The sequence below is a fragment of the Panthera onca genome, chromosome C2 (assembly GCF_046562875.1).
Source record: "Panthera onca isolate mPanOnc1 chromosome C2, mPanOnc1 haplotype 2, whole genome shotgun sequence".
Lineage (NCBI taxonomy): Eukaryota > Metazoa > Chordata > Mammalia > Carnivora > Felidae > Panthera > Panthera onca.
Genome location: NC_138347.1, coordinates 121,002,173 through 121,028,294, shown reverse-complemented (window position 1 = coordinate 121,028,294; position 26,122 = coordinate 121,002,173). Strand labels below are relative to the sequence as shown.

Sequence of the window (26,122 nt, the reverse complement as noted above, 5' to 3'; positions counted from 1 at the left end):
TATCTGTCTTTCTCTGTATGGCTTATTTCACTTAGCATAACACTCTCCAGTTCCGTCCACGTTGCTACAAAGAGCCATATTTCATTCTTTCTCATTGCCACATAGTACTCCATTGTGTATATAAACCACAATTTCTTTATCCATTCATCAGTTGATGGACATTTAGGCTCTTTCCATCATTTGGCTATTGTTAAGAGTGCTGCTGTAAACATTGGGGTACAAGTGCCCCTATGCATCAGTACTCCTGTATCCCTTGGGTAAATTCCTAACATAAGACTCATTATTTCATACTCTTTTGTAATAATTTCATAATCATTTTATTATGCTCTTGGATTGTTTGGGCCAGGAATTAGGAAAGGGCACAGCAAGGATGGATAATTTGTCCTTGCTTCTCTATGTTTAGGGTCTCAGCTGGTGATAGCTCAGATGATTGGGGGCTACAATCATCTGGAGTCTTCGTCACTCAAATATCTGGTGCCTGAGCAGCAGCTGAGGACTGAGACAGGAAACTCATGAGGGGCTGGGTGCTCAGGTGGGTGGATCCATAGAGGGTGGGCCACCTGAGCACTTACTACTGGAATCATGGAGGGGCATAGCCATGATGGTGAGTTGACTATGAGGAGATGGTCTGAGAAGCCTCTGAGGGCTGCCCAGAGTGCCTGCATGTAGCCTAGGCTTCCTCACAGCATGGTAGCTTCAGGACACTTTATATGGCTGTTAATGGCTCCGAGAGCAAATGTTCATCAAACAAGGTGGAAGCTCAATGGCCTTTTGAAACCTACCCTCAGAAGTCACATAGCATCACATCTTCCAGCTGATTAAAGCAATCAAACCTTGTTGAATTGAAGGATAGGAAACACTGATAATCCACCTCTTGATGAGAGGAGTAGCAAAAAATTTGTTTCAATGTTTTAAAACCACCACAAACTTAAAACATTTCCAGTTGAAATTTTGTTCTTCCAATTACATATTTAACATTACTCTTAATTAAATCGTCATTATAGAGAGGGATGACAAGGACAGCAATCAGTTCTGAGATTGCTTTGATATTTGGGGGAAGGGGAAACCACTAAGTTTGGGATGCTACTAAACTGGATAGTTTGTGAGAGGAAAAGCTATTTCTCTCCCTAGTATTTCATCTTAGAGACAAATTAAGATTCCCTAAGAGCACTGCAATCTGTGCAGAAGAATGGAGAATGAAATAAGACTTCAATGCCAAAACAAGTATAGTATATTAGGAAATTTATTTTTTTTTAAGATTTTTAAAAATGTTTATTTATTGTTGAGAGAGGGGTGGGGAGGGGCAGAGAGAGAGGGAGACATAGAATCCGAAGCAGGCTTCGGGCTCTGAGCTGTCAGCACAGATGCGGGGCTCAAACTCATGAACAGTGAGATCATGACCTGAGTCAAAGTCAGACACTTAACCGACTGAGCCACCAAGGCGCCCCCAGGGTAAATCATTTTAAAACAGAAGATTGACCTGTTAGTATTTAGATATCTGACTGACATTATGATCTCTTGTGCTTTGGTAATTTCAAACCTGATCACATTATTATGTCCAGAGTTCAGAACCCTGGTGTTGTCCTGCACAGCATGCACATTATATTGAGAAAATACTGCTTCTGAAATTTGTAAACTCAGAAGCCTTTGTAAACTTTGGTAAATTTATTTCTGTACTTAAACTAGAATTTCCCTCTTATTTGGCAATATTTTTCCTTTTTTTTTCCTTACATAGAATTCAGTCTTAAGCAGAGTTAAGAGTATAATACATTTTAAGAAGTTTTCAATGTTTTCATGAAGAGTAAATATGTCTCATGTTTAGACTTTGATTGCTATCTTCGTATCTTGGTTTCTTATAATTGAAATCCTATTAGTTCTTTGAGATCAGTTTTTTTCTTTGGATTGTGCTTGTTAACTTTGAAATTTCACAAACATTATGAGACTGTCTATAAATTAAAATTTGCAAAATGGCTAAGTAGGCTAGTAATAATCATTAAGTAATGACTAAGTGATAATATAATTAATACTTATATGCTGCATGCTGTGAATCAGGCATTATTATTCTAAGAGCTTTACTTTTAATCCTTGCTAATAAGTTTATGAGCAGAGACTATTATCACCATTTAATAGGTGGGAAATTTGAGGCTTAAAGAGGTTTAGAGACTTGGGACGCCTGGGTGGCTCAGTCGGTTAAGCATCTGACTTTGGCTCAGATCATGATCTCACAGTCTGTGAGTTTAAGCCCCTTGTCGAGCTCTGTGCTGACAGCTCAGAGCCTGGAGCCTGCTTCAGATTCTGTGTCTCCACTCTCTCTCTGCCCCTTCCCTGCTCATGCTCTATCTCTCTCTCTCTCTCAAAAATAAATAAACATTAAAAAAAAAAAAAAAAAAAAAGAGGTTTAAAGACTTGCTACATGGGGCGCCTGGGTAGCTCGGTCGGTTAAGCGTCTGACTTCGGCTCAGGTCATGATCTCGCGGTCTGGGAGTTCGAGCCCCACGTCGGGCTCTGTGCTGACTGCTCAGAGCCTGGAGCCTGTTTCAGATTCTGTGTCTCCCTCTCTCTCTGCCCCTCCCCTGTTCATGCTCTGTCTCTATCTCAAAAATAAATAAATGTTAAAAAAAAATTTTTTTTTTAAATAAAAAAAAAATAAAGACTTGCTACAGATCAATTATTAAATGGCAGAGCCTGGATTTGAATCCAGGTAATCTGGCTCCAGAGTCTGTGCTCTCAATCTCTACATTCTTTTATTACATGTAAGAAAAACAAAAAACAAAAATTATGTGGATTATATAGAATTGATTTTAAACTATTATTAAAACTTTGAATGTCAAATAATGGTATTATCAGATTGTATTTAGAGGTTTTCTTTTTTCTTTTTTCTTTTTTTGTATGTGTGTGTGTCATTTTCAGTTTGTCTCCCAGTCTAACTGCCAGCAGTTCCTGAACACTGTTTGGTTTGGACAGATGTCAGGCTACCGACGTAAGCCCACCTGTAAGAAGATAATGACTGTTTTGACAGTTGGTATCTTTTGGCCAGTTTTGTCACTTTGTTATTTGATAGCTCCCAAATCTCAGTTTGGCAGAATCATTCACACTCCTTTTATGAAATTTATTATTCATGGAGCATCGTATTTCACATTCCTGCTGTTACTAAACCTATATTCTCTTGTCTACAATGAGGATAAGAAAAACACAATGGGGCCAGCCCTTGAAAGAATAGACTATCTTCTTATACTGTGGATTATTGGTAAGTGTCAAGTTTGTCCAAAAAGTTCTGCTTTTATTTAACCATTTAATTCTCCTTTGCTTGGTGGCGTTATAAACATCTGTGTTCGGTTTATAATTTTACACTGTTTATACAGCAAGAATTCGAACACTTTCATGATCATGGAAGACTTATCTAACACTATTCTAATGATATATGATCCTGAACTTATTTATTATTACTTAATTACATGGAAGTTAAAAATTCTTTATTTTCAGTCTCTAAAATTGTTCATGATCATTAAAAAAGAAAAATTTTGCTGATGAATGCTTTTTTTGGTATAAGGGTATGAATCTTAGGTATTTTGAAATGTGATACATATTATACTTGGTTGCATTTTAAGAGTTAACTATTTTGTTTTATTGTATCATTAGTTTTCCTTTTAAGAACCCATGAACTTATGAGGTTACATTTTTATCTGTTATAGAAACATTATTTAAATTTAACTTTAAAGGTTTCCCTGGTGACTCACTCTATATAAATCAGTTCTTTGTAATGATAGCCAGATCTCTTTAGAAATGACAGAGTTTTTAATATAAGATACTTTTATTTTCTGAAAATTATTTTTGTAAGTATTATGCTGTATGATACAAATTTGAAATGACCTGTAGTTTTTATAATTCTTGCCCTTTTCTGTGGGGAATGGAGGAGAGTTGAGGTATAATCACATCGTCTATTTATGGTCTTTTTTTTTTTTTTTTTAATCTTTATTTATTTTTGAGAGAGAGGGAGAGACAGAGTATGAATGGGGGGAGGAACAGAGAGAGAGAGGAAGACAAAGATTCCGAAGTAGGCTCCAGGCTCTGAGCTGTCAGCACAGAGCCCTACACGGGGCTCAAACTAACAAACCACAAGTTCATGACCTGAGCTGGAGTCAGACGCTTAACCAACTGAGCCCCTATTTATGGTCTTTTAATGACGTCTTTATTTCCCTCTGGATCTTCAGCCTTGTTTTTAAACTCAGCATTTCTCACCCGTCTTTTCACTATTTGCTATAGAGTAAAAGGATGTTAAAATTTAGTCTTCTATGGTATAAAGCATTGGTTGATCAGTATGTTCTTTATTGATTTAATAAATAAGTTGAGAAAAATTAAAGTATCATTTTAACTTTTAGTTCTCCTTCAGCTATAAAATTAATCTGCATGTTTTGGAACTTTAATTTTTTTTGGAAGTTAGTTAATTTCAAGTAACTTGATTTCAGTCAGAACTTTTACTTTTAGTGGTGTTCAATCCATTATGCATTAATGTTTAAAATTAGGTAGATAAAGTAAAAATAATACACATCTTGGATATGTTAAAACATTCAGTTGGTGATGCAGAGCAGTCAAGAACATTGTTGAGTTTTGAAGAGGGGTTTAGAGATATTATTTATTATATAAATACAGGTCAAATTTAGAGGTATAAATTTGAAAGTCTGCCCACAGATAGTATTTAAAGCCATCAGGCTAGACTGGATAAAGTCACTGTAGGAGTGAGCATAATAGAGAAAAGAGTCAGGAACTAAGCTATTGTGGTGTGTTTGTGTGTGTGTGTTTCCTTATTTTTCTTATGCTTGTCTCACGAGCATCATTTATTAAAATCTCTGGGAAAGATATTGTCATATAAAACTTAAGGTTTTTTTCTTTCAAATTTTGAGAACTTTTCACTAAAAAGTTCTTATTTTTTCTTCCGGATGAGACTATAGTTTGATGTAAGTTGCTGTTTATTTAATATTTTGAGTTTTAATTATTTTTTAGTTTATTATTGAATTAAGAACATTATCTGATTTTTTTTCTTCCTTTTTTTAGGGATGATTTGGTCAGACATTAAAAGACTCTGGTATGAAGGGTTGGAAGACTTTTTAGAAGAATCCCGTAATCAACTCAGTTTTGTCATGAATTCACTTTATTTGGCAACTTTTGCCCTCAAAGTGGTTGCTCACAACAAGGTGACTATTAGCTATGTTAATTGGAGACATAAATGAAGTTTGTGTAGGAGACGTAGCTATATAACTCAAAGTTAACGTTGGCCCAAATCTGTACCTGATGTGTTTTCATTTTAATTTCACTATCCCAGTGTAAGGGAATAGTGTGTGTTGTTTCCTCCCTTCCAGTAGTTTAAAGGATGTTAATAACTTTTAAATGTTGGTTACCTATTATATGCCAGGCTCCATGGTTGCTACTTGCTATACTTTATCTCATTTTATCCTCACAGGGACTCTATGAGACAGATGTCCTTATCCCCATTTTGCAAGTAAGGAAAAGGAAGCTCAGAGATATTAAGTAACTTATCCAAGACCACACAGTAAGAAACCAAGACTGGATTTAAATCCAGGTCTGTCTAGGCATTTTCTTTCTACCAAATGCCAATTCCTTATATCTGAGTTAGGTTCATTTACCTCATTAACGTGTATCTACTTAAAGTGAGAACACAAAGATACTTAAATTGATTAGTGTTAGTCCTCTTTATACCTGCCAGAAAAAAGTTTTATCTTTAAGAATTCATTATAGTGTTGTACACATTCCAAATCATGATTATTAAAGAGTGATGTAAATGTGATTATTTTTTGATGCCTCTTTTTAAATTCAGAATTTGACAAAAATTTAGTTTTGTATGCATCTTATAATTTTACCAAGATGTAAGCTACTTCGAGCCCAGAAAAGATAATAGATTTTAATTATCTTTGTTTAAGCCCTAAGTTTAGAATTCTTCTAGGGTGTCACAGTCAAGGAACTAAGAGATAATAATATTTTCTTGTTTTTGAACTAATTTATGGACTATAGAAAAAGAACACTGATTCACTTACACATCATTTTACTTTGTTAAAAGAAAACTGCATACTTTTAAATGATCAGTAGTATGGAACATGTTTGTTACGTATTTTCAATGACCAGATTTGTGAAATTACTAAGAAAATTAAAAAATGATCATACATAGATAAATGGCTCAATAAAGAGGTTGAGGGTCATTGGTGTCTTTGATCTCTTTAGTTCTAGAAGTGGAGTGCTCATATAACTTTTTATCCAAACCAGGACACTTTGAGAGTATAAGGGGGCATTAATGATTATGCCAGGAAAACTGGTATATAATTTGGGACTATTCCAGACAATTGGAACATGTGGTCGCTCTATGTCTGGGTATAATAATGCACTCTCTCTCCCTTGGTATTTGGAAGAGAGAAGAACTTCTAGGGTTCATACTAGAAACCTGAGTTAAAGGGCTAATTTAAGGGTTAATTTAATATGATAGTTAATTAACTGAGAGCAAACATACTTAAATTTTACTTAATGCTTAAAGTTTGTGTTGTAAAATTTAAGGAAAACCAGTAAACATTTCATTCATAAAAAGTTTAATAACATTTTTAAAAAAAATGTTTAATTTTTTAAAACCCAAGAATTTCTGAGAAAACCTTTTATTATATAGAGTGATATTGCCTCATGTATGTAGAGATCTTTTATTTACTTAAAACAATGCTATTTGTATTAAAAGAAGAGAACCTCATAAAACATAAAAGGAGATCTCCTAAAATAGACATAAATAGTTTTCTTTCAATAGTCAGAATACTGGTTTTTATTTTCCTAAGTTGAGAGAGCTATCTATCTTTGCCTTTTGTTCCTAACTTTAGTTTCATGATTTTGCTGATCGGAAGGACTGGGATGCATTCCATCCTACTCTGGTGGCAGAAGGGCTTTTTGCATTTGCAAATGTTCTAAGTTATCTTCGTCTCTTTTTTATGTATACAACAAGCTCCATATTGGGTCCATTACAGGTAAATAATTAATATTTCTTAAAGAATATTTGTTAGATGTCATTATTACTATATTTTTCTATTGATCCACTAGAACATTGTTCTCTCATGATGTTAAAGTTAAACTTTGCTTTTGAAAATAATTAACAATTGAGAGGACACTGCATGTTCACCTACTTCGCTTTTGACTGAATGATAATCCTATGCTTTCAGATATTCAGACTTTATTAAGCTGTGGCCCATTGTCCCTCTCCCCTCAGTTCATAGACATAGATGTGTTTAAAACGTAGTTATACTTAAGACAGTAGAGGAGGGGCGCCTGGGTGGCGCAGTCGGTTAAGCGTCCGACTTCAGCCAGGTTACGATCTCGCGGTCCGTGAGTTCGAGCCCCGCATCAGGCTCTGGGCTGATGGCTCGGAGCCTGGAGCCTGTTTCCGATTCTGTGTCTCCCTCTCTCTCTGCCCCTCCCCCGTTCATGCTCTGTCTCTCTCTGTCCCAAAAATAAATAAAAAACGTTGAAAAAAAAAATTAAAAAAAAAAAAAAAAAAAAAAGACAGTAGAGGAACATGAAAATCTTGTGTTTTGACAAAATGAATCTCACATTTAAAGTTTTAAATAGTATATATGAGGGAGGTGTTGTGCACAAAGAATTCATACTTAATGATGATTTTGAAAATATGTAAGCTATATTTCTAAAATACTCTTTCACTTTGTTTAATAAATATTAAATGTAATAAGTTGGAAAATGACATTTTTAGGCTAACAAATTTCATAGAGTTCATGTAGTCCAGCTTTATGCCTTAAACTACTTTATAGCTCAAGAAATTGAGCTTTTGAGATGGTGATTTGTTCAGAGTAGAATGGTTATTATGCATGAGGGTCCAGGACTAAATGCTAAGTCCCTTTACATTAAAGAAAGGACTCATAATTGTTTGAATTTACCACAGATTGTAATAGTGATTGTTTTTAGAGAAAGGGGATCAACTCTGGTAGGTGAGTAGCTCTACATATATTGTGAGTTATGAGTCTGAGAATCTGAGCAATATTCAGTTTTTCTTGATGAGTCGAAATTTGTTAGGAATGTAGATTTTAAAAACATTTTTAAAGGAGATATTTTTAAAGAAAAGGCATAATTATGTTCTCCAAATAGAGATATGAAAATAAAATATGTAGGAAAAACTTGGTTTGATTTGGCTTGTGCTATCATCGTGCAACAGTATTTCCTGGAGTGTGAGTTCCTTAACCAAGTCCTGATTAATTCACAGTGCACATTATCACATTAAAGCTTGTGAGAAAGAGATAAAGAAACTTGTTTAACCTTGTTCAAACTGTCATGACATAAACTCATTTAATGTGATACTCATTTTTCATTAGATATGTTCAGGTCTCTGTTTTTCTCCAAAAAATAGTATGTGAAACACTGATTTAGACTGTTATTTTGATTTAATTTTGCCACTAATATCTTCTATGACTGTTTCAGTCAATAGTCAACAGTATTTTTACATGTGTGTTGTTTTGTTGTTTTTTTATTTTTTTCTTAGCTAAAAGGTGATGATATCACTAAGTTTCTTTCTTTTTTTATAGGTATCACCAAGTTTCTGTATTTTTTTAAATATATTTCTACAAAGAGTTAAAAAGGAAAAAGTATGCTATTGTTTCTTAATGAATTATCTATTTTTCTTAGAACTATTGAGTCAGGTCTTCTGACTTAATCTCTTCCCCAAAGAACTATATAGATGTGTATACAAATACTGAATAAGTAGGTTTTTGTCATTTCAGCTGTTGTGTTTTTCTTCTCCAGCAGGACAATTTAGATTGTCGCAATGGCCGTAGAACTGACAGATGATTTAGGTGAAGCCAACAAATATTTATTGTGTTCTCTTTTTTAAAAAGGTCTGCTGGTTACTCATAATATATGCTTAAACATTAGGATTTAGTTAAGCAAATGATTTTTTAACATTATCTTTATTGGGGCACCTGGTGGCTCAGTCAGTTAAACATCTGACTCTTGATTGCAGCTCAGGTCATGATCTGAAGGCTTGTGAGATCAAGCCCCACCTCGGGCTCTGCACTGACAGCATGGAGCCTGCTTGGGATTCATTCTCTCTCTCTCTCTCTCTCTCTCTCTCTCTCTCTCTCTCTCTCTCTCCGCCCCCCTCCCACCTCCTTCCCTCCTCTCTCTCCCTCTCCATCTCTGTCCCCCTCCCCTGCTCATTCCCTCTCTCTCTCAAAAGAAAGAAAGAAAGATTCAAAAAAATAAATAGAATAAATAATCTTTAGCAAGATATGCTTTGCATACAGTAAAATAAACCCATCTTAAATATATAGTTTGATGAGTTTTTCAAAAGTATAAATTTGTTTAATCACTACCATAATCAAGTTAGCATGTGCATCACCCCAAAAAGTTTCTTGACACCTTTTTGCATTTAAAACTCCCCTTACCCTCACCCCAGACCACTGTTGTCTGGTATAGGCTAGTCTCAGAACTGAAGGATTTGGAAATACAAATAGAATTAGTTAGTATTGCAAAGCAAATCTTCCCAGACAGAAGGTTGTCTGCAATTTTTACAGTGTTACTGTTCCTCATGGTTGCAAGCTCCCTGTTCCAAGTCATTATATCAAGTCTGTATCCTACAGAGAGAAGGGGAAAGACAGAGGGCAAAAGCCAGAAAATATGGGCCAACTGTCTTTCTCTTTTTATCAAGAGAGCAATCATTTTTCCTGGAGCCCTACCACATATTTCCACTTATAACTCATTGGCCAGAATTTGGTCATATGGTCATTTGTCGCTACAAGGAAGTCTGAGGAGATGAGTACTTTCAATTGCCCCCCAAAAAATCAAGGTCTGGTTAGTCAGGAAGAGAGCAAAGAATAGATATTGAATAGGAATCTATAGATTCATATTTTCAGGCTTTTACTTAAAGATGTTTTCAAATAAAGACATTTGTGTTACAGTGTAGTCTTACTAACATGACAGATTTGTATTGCATAGTTCTTCCAAAATATTCTAGAAAAAGTTCTTGTAGAAAATTTAGAATACATTTTTCTTCCATTTTGTTCATCATAAGTAAGGAACTCAATTGAAAGGGAGTAATCCAGTTATGAATGTAAAACTAGAAGTAAAATGCAAAAAAATATTGACAATAAGTTAATTACTTTAGCAAAAGAGCAACTTTATTCCTTTATATATATAACCTGTTATGTCAGATAATGTTTTTATGTGATTACTGTGATTATCTGCATTAACATACTTTCCTTCCAAATATTTGCAGAAGTTGACAGACTTTTATTTTAACTGGTTATATAACCTGTGGTAGGGGTACAGATTACTCCCTTGGTTAGAGTGACCATATTTTATCATCCAAATGGAGACACTTTGGGGAATGAAAGGAATGTTATTTATTACTAACTTGGGAAAACAAGTGGAAACTGGGACTGTCCTAGGCAAATCAAGGTCACAGGAATATCATATAGTGGAATATATAAAATGGTTCTATATTCAGCAGTGGTTGAATCCTCTATTTTAGTACTTGACATTTTTATGATTATGCTCATTAAATTTGTAACTTATGTCGTAGGTAGACTCTGGAAGGTGGCTTTCTACATCTGGCCCTACTTACTTTGTAGCCATCTGTCGCTAAACTCATCTCTGTCCCTTACTGAAGCACTTCTCCATCTGGGCCAAGACCAGTCAGTAATCTCACACATGTCCCATGCTATCCCAATTCCATGACATTGTTTATGTTATTACCCTGTTTAGAATGTCCCACCCACTCCTCTACTTGTCAAAATTTTATTTGTTCATTCAGTAAACAGTTTTTGAGTGCCTGGTAAGTACTAGACACTGAAAATACTAAAATGAGTAAGCTCTGGGGCACCTAGCTGGCTCAGTCAGAAGACCATGCAACTCTTTGATCTTGGGATCATGGATTCAGTGTTGGGTATAGAGATTACTTTAAGTAAGTAAGTAAATAAATCTGAAAAAAAAATTAATATGCTCCAATATCTCCTTAAAGAACTCAAGTACACTGAGGGTGACAAGCAAGCATGACATTTACAGTGGTAATTGCTGTCATAGGCACAGCTCATAGAAAGGGCACTCACTTCAGTTTAAGGCACTTACCAGGAGAGATGACACTGGAATTAAGCCTTGAAAGATGAGTAGAATGGAGGCGGGTTAGGCATTCCAGGGAGAGGGAACATGTGCCAGTGTTAGAGCTCCTGCCTCTGGAAAATCCATTCCTATGCTCTTGCTCCCCTGCTAATGAATAACTCCATCCAGTGAACTTGGTACTTTGAACCTCCAATGAGCACTTCCTAAAGCTTGTCTTAATTGTAAGACAATTAAAATTTAGCTTGTCTTAAATTATAGACGGTGTTGTCTCTACTAAATTAAAAATTCCTTGAGGATAGGGACTGTATCTTTATTTTTTCATCTGCACTTTACTTACTGCCTTGCCATAGTAGTCACTTACTGTTTGATAAATTAAATGGTCTTGGGTAAAGACAAGTGCTGATTGGTGTGTGAGAAGAATAAAGCTGTTGGGCTATATCTACTACCTGTTACTGGAGCTGCTTATTCAAAACAATAACAACCACCACATTTGTTTAACATTTCATGTGGGCCAGGCACTGTGCTAAGTGTTTTCGCCTTATTTCATCCTCATCACAACCCTTGTTATTTTTATTTCCATTTTACAAGTGGGGGATCTAAGGCTTAGAGAGGTTAAGTAGTTCACAGAACTAGAAAGAAGTAGTCAAGAGCTGAACCTGAGTCTGTCTGAATCCACAGACCAACCTGCTCTTCAAAGTTAGTTCTTCTGCTTTTATAAAAGAAGGATGCTAGCTAATATGCTTCAGCAAATGTAAGAGTCATGATTGGACATAAATCAGTAATGTTACACATTTTAACAAAAAAAGACGTAAAGATAGAATCTAAAAATAAATTGGTAATTATAATAATAACTGTTAACATATGGGCCCTTACCATGGATACTATTCTAAGATCTTTATTTACATTTATTACCTCATTTAATACTCACAGTTGTTCTAAGAGTCAGACTCTTTTATTTCCATTTTACAGAGGAAGAAACTGAGGCATAGAGATATTAAGTAACTTGCACAAGGTCACACAGCTGGTAAGTAGCCAAACTGGGATTCTAACCCAGTGGTTTGGCTCCAGAGCTAAAGATCTTCACCAGTCTGCTAACTTGCCTCTCTGTTTTCATTGCTACAGAGTAATATGATTCCCTCGTTAACTTTTATTGTACAATACTTCTTTGGGCAGGCTTTAATAATTTACAGATCTTAAAAATTCTTCCTGATTTATCCACATGTTTCAAATGAATTAAGCACTTGTAGTTGCGTCATTAGACAGAAAGAACAAGACAGAACCAACCAACTGGGTTCAAATTTTGCTCTGTAACTTACTGTTACTGTTACTCATCTCTGTGAGTCTCAGGTTCTGTGTCATTGTTGTGAGGATTAAATGGGTCAGTATATATAAGATGCATCTCGTAGCAGGTTTCCTGACACATGATGAACTTTACATAAATCATTAGAGCCATTTCTTCATTTCCTTTATAGTTAGTGGAGTTAACTGTCGCAAATCTGAAAAATAATACAAAGAAACTTGGAAAATAAGTGTAGCATCTGACAAATAAACGCATACTTTATTCATAGTGAATCATTTGGCTTTACTGGATAATTAATAGATTTAATTTAGTGTTCTGTATCACATAAATGGCATATTGTTGTCATTTGCAGTGAGTAAAGGGTGATTTCATTTCAAAGTGCCTTGCATTTTAGGGTATACTGGGGATGGACATTTTTCTTTGGAAGCATAAATGTTACACTTAGAGGGAAACTTAGAGGTCATTAGTCTAGGAGTTCCCAGGTTGGTGAGGCTCAGAATCACTAGGGTTGCACATAAAATCTGTATATCTAAGTCCTGCCCTCAGAGATGCTGATTAAATAGATTGGCATAAAATCTGGCCAAGTTTTAATAGCATGTAGATGAGTGAGTTTGATGTAGCATATGACCATCCCTTTTATAGGTCAGGAAACTATGGCCCAGCTCACACAATGTTAGAAAAAAAGACTTGGTGTAAAATGTTAATAGTTACATCTTTTTTGGATATTTATTCATGTATTAATTCAATAAGCTCATTACATGAGAATGAAATCCTTAATTGCACACAGCCCCCAATTTTTTAAATATAATTTATTGTCAAATTGGCTTACATACAACACCTAGTGCTCATCCCAACGAGTGCCTTCATCAATGCCCATCACCCACTTTCCCCTTTCCCCCACCCTCCCATCAACCCTCAGTTTGTTCTCTGTATTTAAGAGTCTCTTATGGTTTGCCTCCCTCCCTCCCTATTTGTAACTATTTCCCCCCCTTTCCTTCCCCCATGGTTTTCTGTTAAGTTGCTCAAGATCCACATCTGAGTGAAAACATATGATAACCTGTCTTTCTCTGACTGACTTATTTCACTTAGCATAATACCCTCCAGTTTCATCCATGTTGCTGCAAATGGCATGATTTCATTCTTTCTCATTGCCAGGTAGTATTCCATTGTATATATAAACCACATCTTCTTTTTCCATTTGTCAGTTGATAGACATTTAGGCTCTTTCCATAATTTGGCTATTGTTGAAACACTGCTGTAAACTTTGGGGTACATGTGCCCCTATGAATCAGCACTCCTGTATCCCTTGGATAAATTCCTAGTAGTGCAATTGCTGGATCTTAGGGTAGTTCTGTTTTTAATTTTTTGAGGAACGTCCGCACTGTTTTCCAGAGTGGCACAGCCCCAAATTTTTAATGGGAGAGCTAAGATAAAAATCACAAAGTGATGTTTCAGAAAAGCTCTTGCAAGGAGTTAGAAGCAAGAATTGAATTCTACCTCTGCCATCTATTCTGTTACCCTGAGCAAGTCACAATCTCTTTGAGCTTCAGTTTGTCACTTGGAAAAAGAGAGATAATACTAGCCTTTCTGATCCTACAGGATAAGTAAAAATACATGGTACCTCTTGGAAAATGGTAGAGAGTTATAAGGCATATAAAAAGTAGCTATGTGTTCAACATTTTAACTAATATGCTGGGCTTTGAAGCTTATTGATATGGTGCTGCTCTTACAGCCTGCTAGAAGAGACAAACGTAAATATTGGTATAAAGTGAAAAATATGATTTTAGAGATTATGGACAAAGTACTTTGGAGCATAACTGAGGGGGTGCTTGGAGAGAATCTGGACAGCTTCTTAGAAAAGGTGACATTTGATCTGGGCCTTGAAGGGATAAAAAGCTTTCCTGGCAAAGAACAAAGTTACATGTACAGAAACATGGAGTCATAAAAGCATGGCGTGCTTAGAGAAGACAGGATGTCTTTCGTATTTGGACAGTGGGTGGCAGTTGGGAAGATGAGGCTGAAAAAAATAGACTGGGCTGGACTCTGAAGGCCTCTGTGCCAGGAATTTGAATATTATCATACATGCAAAGGAGGTTTTGAGTATGAATGGCTTGATCAGATAGAATTTTTAGACAGGTAATTATGGTTTTTTCTGGAGGAAGATTTGGAAGGAGAATGACTAGAAGTTGTCATTATTATTGCTTCATTTTTTCAGCAAGTTTTATAATTTAACACATGATATGAACCCTAACGATACCAGCCTTCACCCTATCAGATATTTGGCATGTTTTTGCTGTTCTACACAGTGCTCCGTATGTAGGGTCTTTGCCTCTTTTAAATTATCTCCTAAGGATAAATCTCCAGTAGGGGCACCTGAGTGGCTCAGTGGATTAAGTGTCTGACTTCAGCTCAGGTCATGATCTCACGTTTGTGGGTTTGAGCCCCACGTCAGTCTCTGAGCCCTGTACCGGGCTCTGTGCTGACAGCTCAGAGCCTAGAGCCTATTTCGGATTCTGTGTTTCCCTCTCTCTCTGCCCTTCCCCCACTCCTGCTCTGTCTCCGTCTCTCTCTCTCTCTCTCTCTCTCTCTCTCTCTCTCTCAAAAATAAACATTAAAAATGATTTCTTTCCAAGGTACTTCGGTATAAAGCTATCATTGATTAAGAAGGAAATGTATTTCTTCTCTTTCTCACACATGTAAAACTTGCTGAGTTTAAAAGCTCCCTATTTCTTCTCTCAAAATTTTGCAGTGGGAAGTGAGGAAAGCACAAGACTTCAAAAGGTACTACATGGCCTAGTTAAATGTGCAAGCCATGCATATTGGACCTCTTCACTGTTGCAGAGTCCAGTTTACCAGGCTGTGGTGTGCCTAAAAAATTTTAGCACCCCTCTTTTACTTAATTGGCTGGCTCACTTTAGTGGGTTAGAGAGGTTTGGCCACTTGCTCAATGTCATTACCATTTTGTATCAGTGGTAAGTGGCATATTTTATTTTGGTAGGTTTGAGGCAGTTAGACATTTTATTTGAAGCTGGATTTAATTAACTGTGTAAAATTGATCTGGTAAGTTTTGAGGAAGGGTTATTTTTAAACCCTATTTTTTGTATCTTATAAGTATAAATGCAAAAAAAAAAAAAAAAAAAGAAAGAAAGAAAGAAATGCATACAGTAAAGAAAATTCAAAGGAAGAAAGTCTGCCTTCCAACCCCAAGTCCTACCTTCCATATTTAAGCACTATTAAACAGTCTCTTGTGTAAACTTCCAGAAATGTACTGTGCGTATTAAATCCTATCTATACGAAATATATATCTGATTTATACTTTAAAGAAATAGAAATGGGATCTGTTATAATACTGTTCTATACCCAGCTTTTTTGACTTAATATTTTATAGACATTTTTCTACACCAGCACATATAGATGTACTTCATTCTTTTTAACAACATTTAAGATGTTCTAATTTTTTTGTGACCTCTAACAGTGCTGCAGTGAAAATCCATGTATATACGTGCATTTTGCATATTTCCTATCTATTGGCTAAATGCCAAGGGATAGAATTGTTGGGTCAAAAGGATAATGTCAAATTATTCTCCAAATTTGTATGCTAATTTAAATACCAAGAATTTATGAAAAGTACCTATCACCCAGATTTTGAAAGAGTATTGGAGGACAATGAAATTAGGCTTGAATAAAGCTCCCAGACATACTACATGTGACTGCATTACAAAAGATACCCATGTTAATTAGACCTATTCATTTGGTTTGCACACATATTTTCTTATAATTGACCTAAAATGAAAGAAAATTGACCACCTTGGCAAAAAAAGATTAGGGCAGTCCTAGAGGAGGAAATGCTATCTTTGGAGAATTGGTTTAGAATTTGTCACAAAAAGCAAATTAAATACTTTGTCATATGATTTTATAGTTGTAAACTTTAAGAAGCCATAAAAAACATAAGCGTTTATTTCCCTTTAGGCTTGAGCAAGGAATTTTCCTTCTATTCCTTGCAAATTAGGCCTTTTCTTAAATCTCCATGTCTCAGCCTCTTACTTCTTCCCAGCAGTGTCCTCTGCAGACCTGGTCCAGATTCAAGAAATGTGCCATCCAACATGCAAAGTGCTGGCATGATTAGGATGGCTTTTTTTTTTTTTTAATCTTTATTTATTTTTGAGAGAGAGAGAGAGACAGTGTGAGCAGGCGAGGGGCAGAGAAAGAGGGAGACACAGAATCTGAAGCAGGCTCCAGGTTCTGAGCTGTCAGCACAGAGCCGGACATGGGGTTAGAACCCATGAATTGCGAGATCATGACCTGAGCTGAAGTCAGATGCTTAACCAACTGAACCACCCAGGCAACCTTTTTTTTTTTTTTTTAATTTTTTTTTTTTTAACGTTTATTTATTTTTGAGATAGAGAGAGAGACAGAGCATGAACGGGGGAGGAGCAGAGAGAGAGGGAGACAACAGAATCGGAAGCAGGCTCCAGGCTCTGAGCCATCAGCCCAGAGCCCGACGCGGGGCTCGAACTCACGGACTGCGAGATCGCGAGATCGTGACCTGAGCTGAAGTCGGACGCTCAACGGACTGAGCCACCCAGGCGCCCCTATTCCTTGCAAATTAGGCCTTTTCTTAAATCTCCATGTCTCAGCCTCTTATTTCTTCCCAGCAGTGTCCTCTGCAGACCTGGTCCAGATTCAAGAAATGTGCCATCCAACACTCAAAGTGCTGGCATGATTAGGATGGCTTTTTTTTTTTTTTAATCTTTATTTATTTTTGAGAGAGAGAGAGAGAGAGAGACAGTGTGAGCAGGCGAGGGGCAGAGGGAGAGGGAGACACAGAATCTGAAGCAGGCTCCAGGTTCTGAGCTGTCAGCACAGAGCCGGACATGGGGCTAGAACCCATGAATTGCGAGATCATGACCTGAGCTGAAGTCAGATGCTTAACCAACTGAACCACCCAGGCAGCCTTTTTTTTTTTTTTTCTTTTTTTTTAAAGTAGGCTTCACACCTAGTACAAAGCCCAGCGTGGGCTTGAACTCACACCCCTGACAACAAGACCTGAGCTGAGATCAAGAGTTGGTAGCTTAACCAACTGAGCCACACAGGTGCCCCTAGAATGGCTTTTTGTTTGTCAGTGAGACTTTTGATGTTTTAAAAGTATGGAACTATCTTAACCAGATGGAATAAAAGGAATCATATGTTTGTTTTACTTTTATTGCCTGGTCATTTAATACTTAATATTTTGTTTTCCTGATAATTTTAATGAACACCTATATAATATATTCCACAGATTTCAATGGGACAGATGTTACAAGATTTTGGAAAATTTCTTGGGATGTTCCTTCTTGTTTTGTTTTCTTTCACAATTGGACTGACACAACTGTATGATAAAGGCTATACCCCAAAAGAACAGAAGGACTGTGTGGGCATCTTCTGTGAACAGCAAAGTAATGATACCTTCCATTCGTGAGTGTCTTTTTAAATTTTTAGTAAATATATTTCTCTCTATTGTATTACATATGAATTAGTACCTATAGAAATAGAACTTCAAATTTTCTTTAAGACATTCCTTTTTAATAAATACTTAGTTTTTCATTAATCATGTTGTAGTTTTCTTTACACAAATAGAATCTTAAGCAATTAACAGGCCCACGATATTACATTGTTTCCCCTGCTGCTTGTCTTAACAGAGGAGTTCTTGGCATTTTGTACACTGTTAGGATTTGGGGCAGGACAGTTTTCTGTCAGTCCTGCGTATTGAAAGATGTCTCTGCTCTTCACATATTTTTTTAATAAAATTTTTTTTAACATTTATTTATTTTTGAGAGACAGAGCATGAGCAGGGGAGGGGCAAAGAGTGAGGGAAACACAGCATCTGCAGCAGGCTCCAGGCTCTGAGCTGTCAGCACAGAGCCCAACTCAGGGCTCGAAATCCCGAATTGTGAGATCATGACCTGAACCGAAGTTGGATGCTTAACCGACTGAGCCACCCAGGCACCCCATACTTTTCACATATTAAATGTCAGCAACTGTCCATTATTGTTACAGGTAAAACCATCTCTCATATTTTCAACACTTCAGTAGGAGGTCAATAGAATTGAGAATCATTAGAGCTTCATAAACAATTTTTTTCTCTAATTTACTGTATCCTAAGAACTTAAACAACCAGTTGTGAGGCAGACAAAATACCTCCCCTCATTTTTAAGTAACATAATGGAGAAGGGGTGTGGAATTAGGTATTTGTTGTGTTTGTTATGTACCAACTATTCTTTAGATACTTGGATGTCATCTTATTTAAGATTAAATGAATAATAAGTATTTATTTAACACCTTCTATATAACAGACACTGTTCAAAGTACTGAGTGAATGAAGTACCAGTGAGCAAAACTGCCTCATAGAGTTTATATTACAGTGAGGTGATATAGTCAATAAAAAGAGAAATAAAATATATATTACACAATAAAAAGGACCAAAGAGACAAAGCTTGGCCAGGCTTCTCCCTATGTGTTAGAGGTTGCAATTTTAAATAGACTAGGGAAGGCCTCGCAAGAGATGACATTCAGGTAAAGATACTAAGTTGATGAAGGATCAAGCCATGAAGAAGATAGTTGGAGGAAGAGCATTCACCGATCCAAGAAATGGCAAAGGCAAATGCCCTGGGATGGGAGTGTGGCTGGCTGTTCAAGGAAAAACCAGGAGGCCAGTGTGGATAGAATGTAGTGAATGAGGGCAAGTTGTAAGAGATGGGGTCCAAAAGGTAATGAGGATCATGTAGAATGTTGTTGATCTGTGATCTTTGTAAGGACTTTGGGCTATTGAGATTGAGAGCCATTTGAAGTTTTTAAGCAGAGGAGTGGCAACATCTAATTAGGCACAAACAGGATCTTAGAGGCTGCTTTGTTGATAATAGAAAAGCAGTAGGAGGTTAAACAAAATAATTTATCCTTTTAAGTGTATTTCTTTGTTTAAGACATATGTAAACTGTTGGGTTCAATCTCATTCATTTTAAAATGTATTCTTGGATTATCAATGTTTTACTTATGGAATGTTAATATGAATGAGTTCTTCATTTTTGCTAATTAAGTGCTTTAATTTTCTTTTAAACAGAAATGTAACTGTCTTTACAGGTTCATTGGCACTTGCTTTGCTTTGTTCTGGTATATTTTCTCCTTAGCACATGTGGCAATCTTTGTCACAAGATTTAGTTATGGAGAAGAATTGCAGTCCTTTGTTGGAGCTGTTATTGTTGGGACATACAATGTCGTGGTTGTGATCGTGCTTACCAAGCTGCTGGTGGCAATGCTTCATAAAAGCTTTCAGTTGATAGCAGTAAGTATTCATTCTTGTAAAAACTTTATATTCTTTCAGATCATACCAAATGTATGTAGTAGATAAGGCAGCCAAAGATTATAAGAAATAAGAATTAGTATTATTTTAAAATTAAATACAGATTAAAAAAAACTTTTTAACGTTTTTATTTATTTTTGAGAGAGAGAGAGAGAGTGCACAAGTGAGGGAAGGTTAGAGAGAGAGGGAGACACAGAATCTGAAGCAGGCTCTAAGCTCTGAGCTGTCAGCACAGAGCCTGACACATGGCTCGAACTCCTGAATCGCGAGATCATGACCTGAGCTGAAGTTGGATGCTTAACCAACTGAGCCACTCAGGCGCCCCTAAATATAGATTTTTTAAATGTAAGTAATGTATATTAACTACAACTCTTGAACCAAATTTTTACCTACAAGCCGTGTAAACATTTGGACATCAAACATTTGGACCATGTAAAATGATATCCCCCCCCCCCCATCTCTCTCTCCTTTGCCCTTCCCTACCCCGTGTGTGTGTGTGTGTGTGTGTGTGTGTGTGTGTGTGTGTGTTCACATTCTGTGTTGCTTTTTCATTTGGCTCTTACAGAATCATGAAGACAAGGAATGGAAGTTTGCTCGAGCAAAGTTGTGGCTTAGCTACTTTGATGACAAATGTACGTTACCCCCACCTTTCAATATCATTCCTTCACCAAAGACTATTTGCTATATGATTAGTAGCCTCAGTAAGTGGATTTGCTCTCATACATCAAAAGGCAAGGTTAAACGGCAAAACAGTTTAAAGGTAAGATATTAAAATTGCAACTTGGAAATTTTAACAATTCCTAATCACTGATGTTTCCTAGAGTGTAAATATGCAGGCTCCTTAAGGCCTGGGACTGTCTGATTTTTTTTTTTACTCATATATCCCTAATGCATGGCATAGTATCTAACATAAAGTAAGGATTCAATATGTGAGAGAGAGAGCTATGATTTTTTTTTTTTTTTATGAAATCTTGTCTCAAGTTTTAAAACATGGGAAATATTTAGAATGCCAACTCTGTCAGCATAGATAAAGATTGACTACTGGAGCCATCTCATTTTTCTAGTTTTTCTTGAAAGTTATTCATTACATGAATAATTCAGTTCATGTTGCTATAAACCAGAGGTTGGCAAACTTTTCTTTAAAGGGCCTATTAGTAAATATTTTGGACTTAGCAGACTGAGACAAAATCAAAAATACTTTATGACTATAATAAGTAATATAACAAGAAAGAACACAAATTTCCACAAAATTTTTATTGGTGAAATTTAAAATGTAACCTTAATTGAGTAATAATTTAATAATTTTTTGTAATACAGATCTAATGAAAAGAATGGAATTCCATTTTGGGGGGGAATAACATTTTGTTTAATTGGGTCTCAAAATCAGTATTCCCTATCATCAAATTAATTATAAATATTCATCTGTAAAAAACCACTCTTTGCTCACAGGCCATTAAAAAATAGGAAACAGGACGTACTTGTCCTGTGGGTTGTAGTTTGCTAATCCTTCCTATAAATTGAGGATTCCTAAGAATATTTTTAAATCCAGAGAAGCATATAGGTGAATGAATAAAACAAATAGGCAGGCTGTATCTGTTTTAAACAAGTGATGAATATTATTTTGTAACACATAGTCCCAAAAATATAGCCCAATAAAACATGTGTTTGTATCTGTGAAAAATCTTAAAAATTCACCTCATTTAAATATTGTTTATAAAATTGTATCATATAATTGTTTGTTTTGAAGGAATGGAGAAATTTGAAACAAAAGAGAGATGAAAACTACCAAAAAGTGATGTGCTGCCTAGTGCATCGTTACTTGACATCCATGAGACAGAAGATGCAAAGTACAGATCAGGCAACCGTGGAAAATCTAAATGAACTACGCCAAGATCTTTCAAAATTCCGAAATGAAATAAGGGATTTACTTGGCTTTCGGACTTCTAAATATGCTATGTTTTACCCAAGAAATTAACCATTTTCTAAACCATGTAGAGAATAATTTTCAATAATAAATCTGAAAGATTGGATTTGCATAATTTGCAATTAAATCAGTTAGATATATATTGAGTTAAAATGAAGAATTATGTAAAAGCCATTCTTTAAAATATTTATAGCATAAATATATTATGTAAAATATGTATATAGGATTAGTTTTTTAAAACCCTCTATTAGTAGCTTTTTTGCAGGTGCAAAACAGATTAAGTAGATAGATTTTGTTGGCATGCTGCTTGGTTTTCTTACTTGAACAGTGCTTTAAATTTTTTTCTTTTTATGTTTAAGAAGGGCAGTTATAATTGTGCACATTGCCAGAAGGTTTTGTAAAGTGAAGATCAGCAAATGTGGGCTGGTCTCCATCCATAGGATACACTTGAAATATAGTTAAGTCATGGTTTTTAAAATCTCTGTTTTAGGAGTTCACATTAGTTCAGTATTTATTGTTTAGGAGTATAGTTTAATCTAAAATAATAGTCTATTTTTTTTTTATTTTGTTATAATCTTAAGTAACAAAGAAAAACCTCTAATGGATATTTGAATCTGTTTATGTCTCTATAAATTTTAAGTCACTTCACAGTTTTTGTTATTGTAATGTATTTACTTTTACATGGTTGTATTCACTTTATATTTTTTGGTTTTTTTCACTTAATAATATTTTATATATACATTTCCATGTATTGGTATAGTCTGTATATTTAAATTTTTATGGAATTATATAGTTTTTGAAAGATATAGTCAGTAGACTTTTCATTTTATAGAAATAGAGTATTTGAATATGTTTATAGGTTTGCACAGGTATTTCACTAAGGTTAGGCATTTGGTGGCTTTTAATTTTTCTTTATCATAATAGTGCTACAGTCTTTTTCATTTTTCAGTTTGGAGTGACTGTTCATAGTTATAAAGCTAACCCAAAATAAGGATTTAGAAGATACTTTATCATATGTGGTCACAGCGTGTTTTGTTTTTGTAAATTGGAAGACCCTTTAATGCGAGGATTTATTTATATTTGGACTAAGGTTCTTGAACTAATCTCCCAAAGTATTTTCCACAGAATTTAACATAGCTTCTATAAAAGTGACTTCTTGCTTATTTGTGGATCACTCTTACTGCTTAAGATAAAAAGCCTTGATTTTTTTAAATTGGAGAATAAGATATGTAGTAAAAATTTTTTTCCTGTGTTCATGTGAGGGATGTAGTTAAAAAAGTTTCACAGGCTATTGCTTGTATTTTCTTGCAGCATTTCCAGTTAAGAGGTTATTAGGTATATAATTATCTTCTTAACTGAATTTCAGATGGTGTTAAGGCCACAGGGTGCAGGTAACCCTAGGTCTGTAAGCCCCACTGGTCCGGGGGGTCATTGTCTAAATATATTAGTATTATGCTTCATCTTGCTTTTTACTTTTTATTTTTTAATTTCCACGTTGTAAGTGTTCCCTCTTTGGGGCAAATTCTTATAAAAATGTTTATTGTAAAGTTATATATTTTGTCTACAATGGGATTATGCACTTCCCAGTTGGGATTTTACATCAGGATTTTTAGTCATTCTAAAAAATACCTAATTATTAAATCAAAATATTTATAGAGTGCCTACTGTATGCATGAATTACTTATAAGGTATATTTTGGATGACAGCATATTGTAAGAAAAAAGGTAAATAAAACTTGACATTAGATTATAAGTTGGTGGGATCTGTTTATTGTATTATCATATACTTTTATACTTTTGTGTTGAAATATAATTCACATAGCATAAAATTCACTCTTTGAAAGTGTACAATTCAGTGTATTTTTTTTTTTTTAAATCATGGTTAGAAAGATCTAAAATGTAAAACATCAACATCGGACCCCTCTGTGCCCCTTTCCACCTCCAGTGGCAAACATATTGAACTCTTTTAGCTATTTCTTGTATTTATAAATACCATGTTTTGAAATAATATGTTCACACAAAGACCTGTGTCTGTGAACATTTATAGCAACTTTATTCATGATCCTAAACTAGATCGCTGAAAACAGCCAAATGTCCATCAGCTGGTGAATGGATAAACAAGGTGTACATCCGTATGGTAGGTATTTATTTACTCGGTAATACAAAAGAATTGTATCAGAGTTCAGTCAGAGAAGCAGAACTACTAGGATATTTGCAGGCATACATGTATACATGTTTGTATAGTGAGTTGTTTACAGGGATTTGCTGTTACACGTTGGAGTTGGTTAAACAGTCTCTGTGAGTCTATTGTTTGCATCTAATACTAGAGTTAAAATTCACATGGTAGGCAGTTGACACTGAGACCTGTGTCACTTCTTACTGTCTCCAACTTTGACGATGTGTGTATCCTGTGTGAAAAGTTGCCTTTTGCCAGGTTGCTAAACACACACCTGGCCCAGGAGTCCAAGAAGCTGAAGGAGGATCCAAGGAAAGGTAAAACAATGTAGGTCAGACTGTTGTCCCACCCCAAAAGTTGAGCCAGCAGGTAAGTTACCCCATGTTCAAGCTACAAAAGTGCCTGCATAAGAAATGAGATCACTGCTGCTTCACTTCTGCCCTTCAAATTTCACTTTAAAATGTGTCTTGTGGGGCACCTGGATGACTCAGTTGGTTAAGCCTCTGACTCTTGATTTTTGCTCAGGTCATTATTTCACAGTTTGTGAAATTGAGCCCTGTGTTGGGCTCTGTGCTGACAGCACAGAGCCTGCTTGGAATTCATTCTCTCTCTCTCTCTCTCTCTCTCTCTCTCTCTCTCTCTCTCTCTCTCCCCTCTCCCTCTCTCCACCCCCCTTCTCTCTACCGCCCCCCCTCCCCCCCTCAAATAAACTTAAAACAAAAACAAACAGTGTGCCTTGTGGTTTACCCTAAGGGTATGTAAGAAAGAAAATTCTGGGAAACATAAATTAGCCTAGCCAAGTTAATACAGGGACAAACTACCGATCTATGCAATAACATATGTCTTTTTTTTTTTTTTAATGGTTGCTTATTTTTTTTTTTTTTTTTAATGTATTTATTGTTTAATTTACATCCAAGTTAGTTAGAATATGGTGCAACAATGATTTCAGGAGTAGATTCCTTAATCTTACCCATTTATACCATTTATACCATCCCCCCTCCCACTTACCCATTTATACCATCCCCCCTCCCACAACTCCTCCAGCAACCCTCTGTTCTCTACACATAAGAGCCTTTTATGTTTTGTCCCCCTCCCTGTTTTTATATTATTTTTGCTTCCCTTTCTTATGTTCATATGTTTTATATCTTAAATTCCTCATATGAGTGAAGTCATGATATTTGTTTTTGACTGACTAATTTCACTTAGCAGTTCCATCCACGTAGTTGCAAATGGCAAGATTTCATTCTTTTTAATTACCGAGTAATACTCCATTGTATATATATACCACATTCTTCTTTTTTTTTTTTTTTATTTATTTTTTTTTATTTTTATTTTTTAATATATGAAATTTACTGTCAAATTGGTTTCCATACAACACCCAGTGCTCATCCCAAAAAGTGCCCTCCTCAATACCCATCACCCACCCTGCCCTCCCTCCCACCCCCCATCAACCCTCAGTTTGTTCTCAGTTTTTAACAGTCTCTAATGCTTTGGCTCTCTCCCACTCTAACCTCTTTTTTTTTTTTTTTTTTTTTTTCCTTCCCCTCCCCCATGGGTTTCTGTTATGTTTCTCAGGATCCACATAAGAGTGAAACCATATGGTATCTGTCTTTCTCTGTATGGCTTATTTCACTTAGCATCACACTCTCCAGTTCCATCCATGTTGCTACAAAAGGCCATATTTCATTTTTTCTCATTGCCACGTAGTATTCCATTGTGTATATAAACCACAATTTCTTTATCCATTCATCAGTTGATGGACATTTAGGCTCTTTCCATAATTTGGCTATTGTTGAGAGTGCCGCTATAAACATTGGGGTACAGGTGCCCCTATGCATCAGTACTCCTGTATCCCTTGGATAAATTCCTAGCAGTGCTATTGCTGGGTCATAGGGTAGGTCTATTTTTAATTTTCTGAGGAACCTCCACACTGCTTTCCAGAGCGGCTGCACCAATTTGCATTCCCACCAACAGTGCAAGAGGGTTCCTGTTTCTCCACATCCTCTCCAGCATCTATAGTCTCCTGATTTCTTCATTTTGGCCACTCTGACTGGCGTGAGGTGGTATCTGAGTGTGGTTTTGATTTGTATTTCCCTGATAAGGAGCGACGTTGAACATCTTTTCATGTGCCTGTTGGCCATCCGGATGTCTTCTTTAGAGAAGTGTCTATTCATGTTTTCTGCCCATTTCTTCACTGGGTTATTTGTTTTTCGGGTGTGGAGTTTGATGAGCTCTTTATAGATTTTGGATACTAGCCCTTTGTCCGATGTGTCATTTGCAA

At 35.8% G+C, this 26,122-nt stretch overlaps 1 protein-coding gene across 8 annotated transcripts in view; it reads left to right on the top strand.

Annotated features, from left to right (window-relative positions):
• Window positions 1–23,418, top strand: part of TRPC1 (transient receptor potential cation channel subfamily C member 1) — a 66,075-nt gene extending 42,657 nt beyond the window's left edge. For all 8 annotated transcript variants that reach the window (XM_060638852.3, XM_060638847.3, XM_060638848.3 and 5 more), the window contains 7 exons: window positions 2,911–3,247; window positions 5,053–5,192; window positions 6,870–7,013; window positions 17,685–17,860; window positions 19,523–19,724; window positions 20,308–20,502; window positions 21,490–23,418. In XM_060638852.3, coding sequence (XP_060494835.1) covers window positions 2,911–3,247; window positions 5,053–5,192; window positions 6,870–7,013; window positions 17,685–17,860; window positions 19,523–19,724; window positions 20,308–20,502; window positions 21,490–21,717 — 1,422 coding nt within the window. In that variant the 3' untranslated portion in view covers window positions 21,718–23,418. The remainder of the gene's footprint in view (window positions 1–2,910; window positions 3,248–5,052; window positions 5,193–6,869; window positions 7,014–17,684; window positions 17,861–19,522; window positions 19,725–20,307; window positions 20,503–21,489) is intronic.
• The last annotated feature ends 2,704 nt before the right edge of the window (window positions 23,419–26,122 follow it).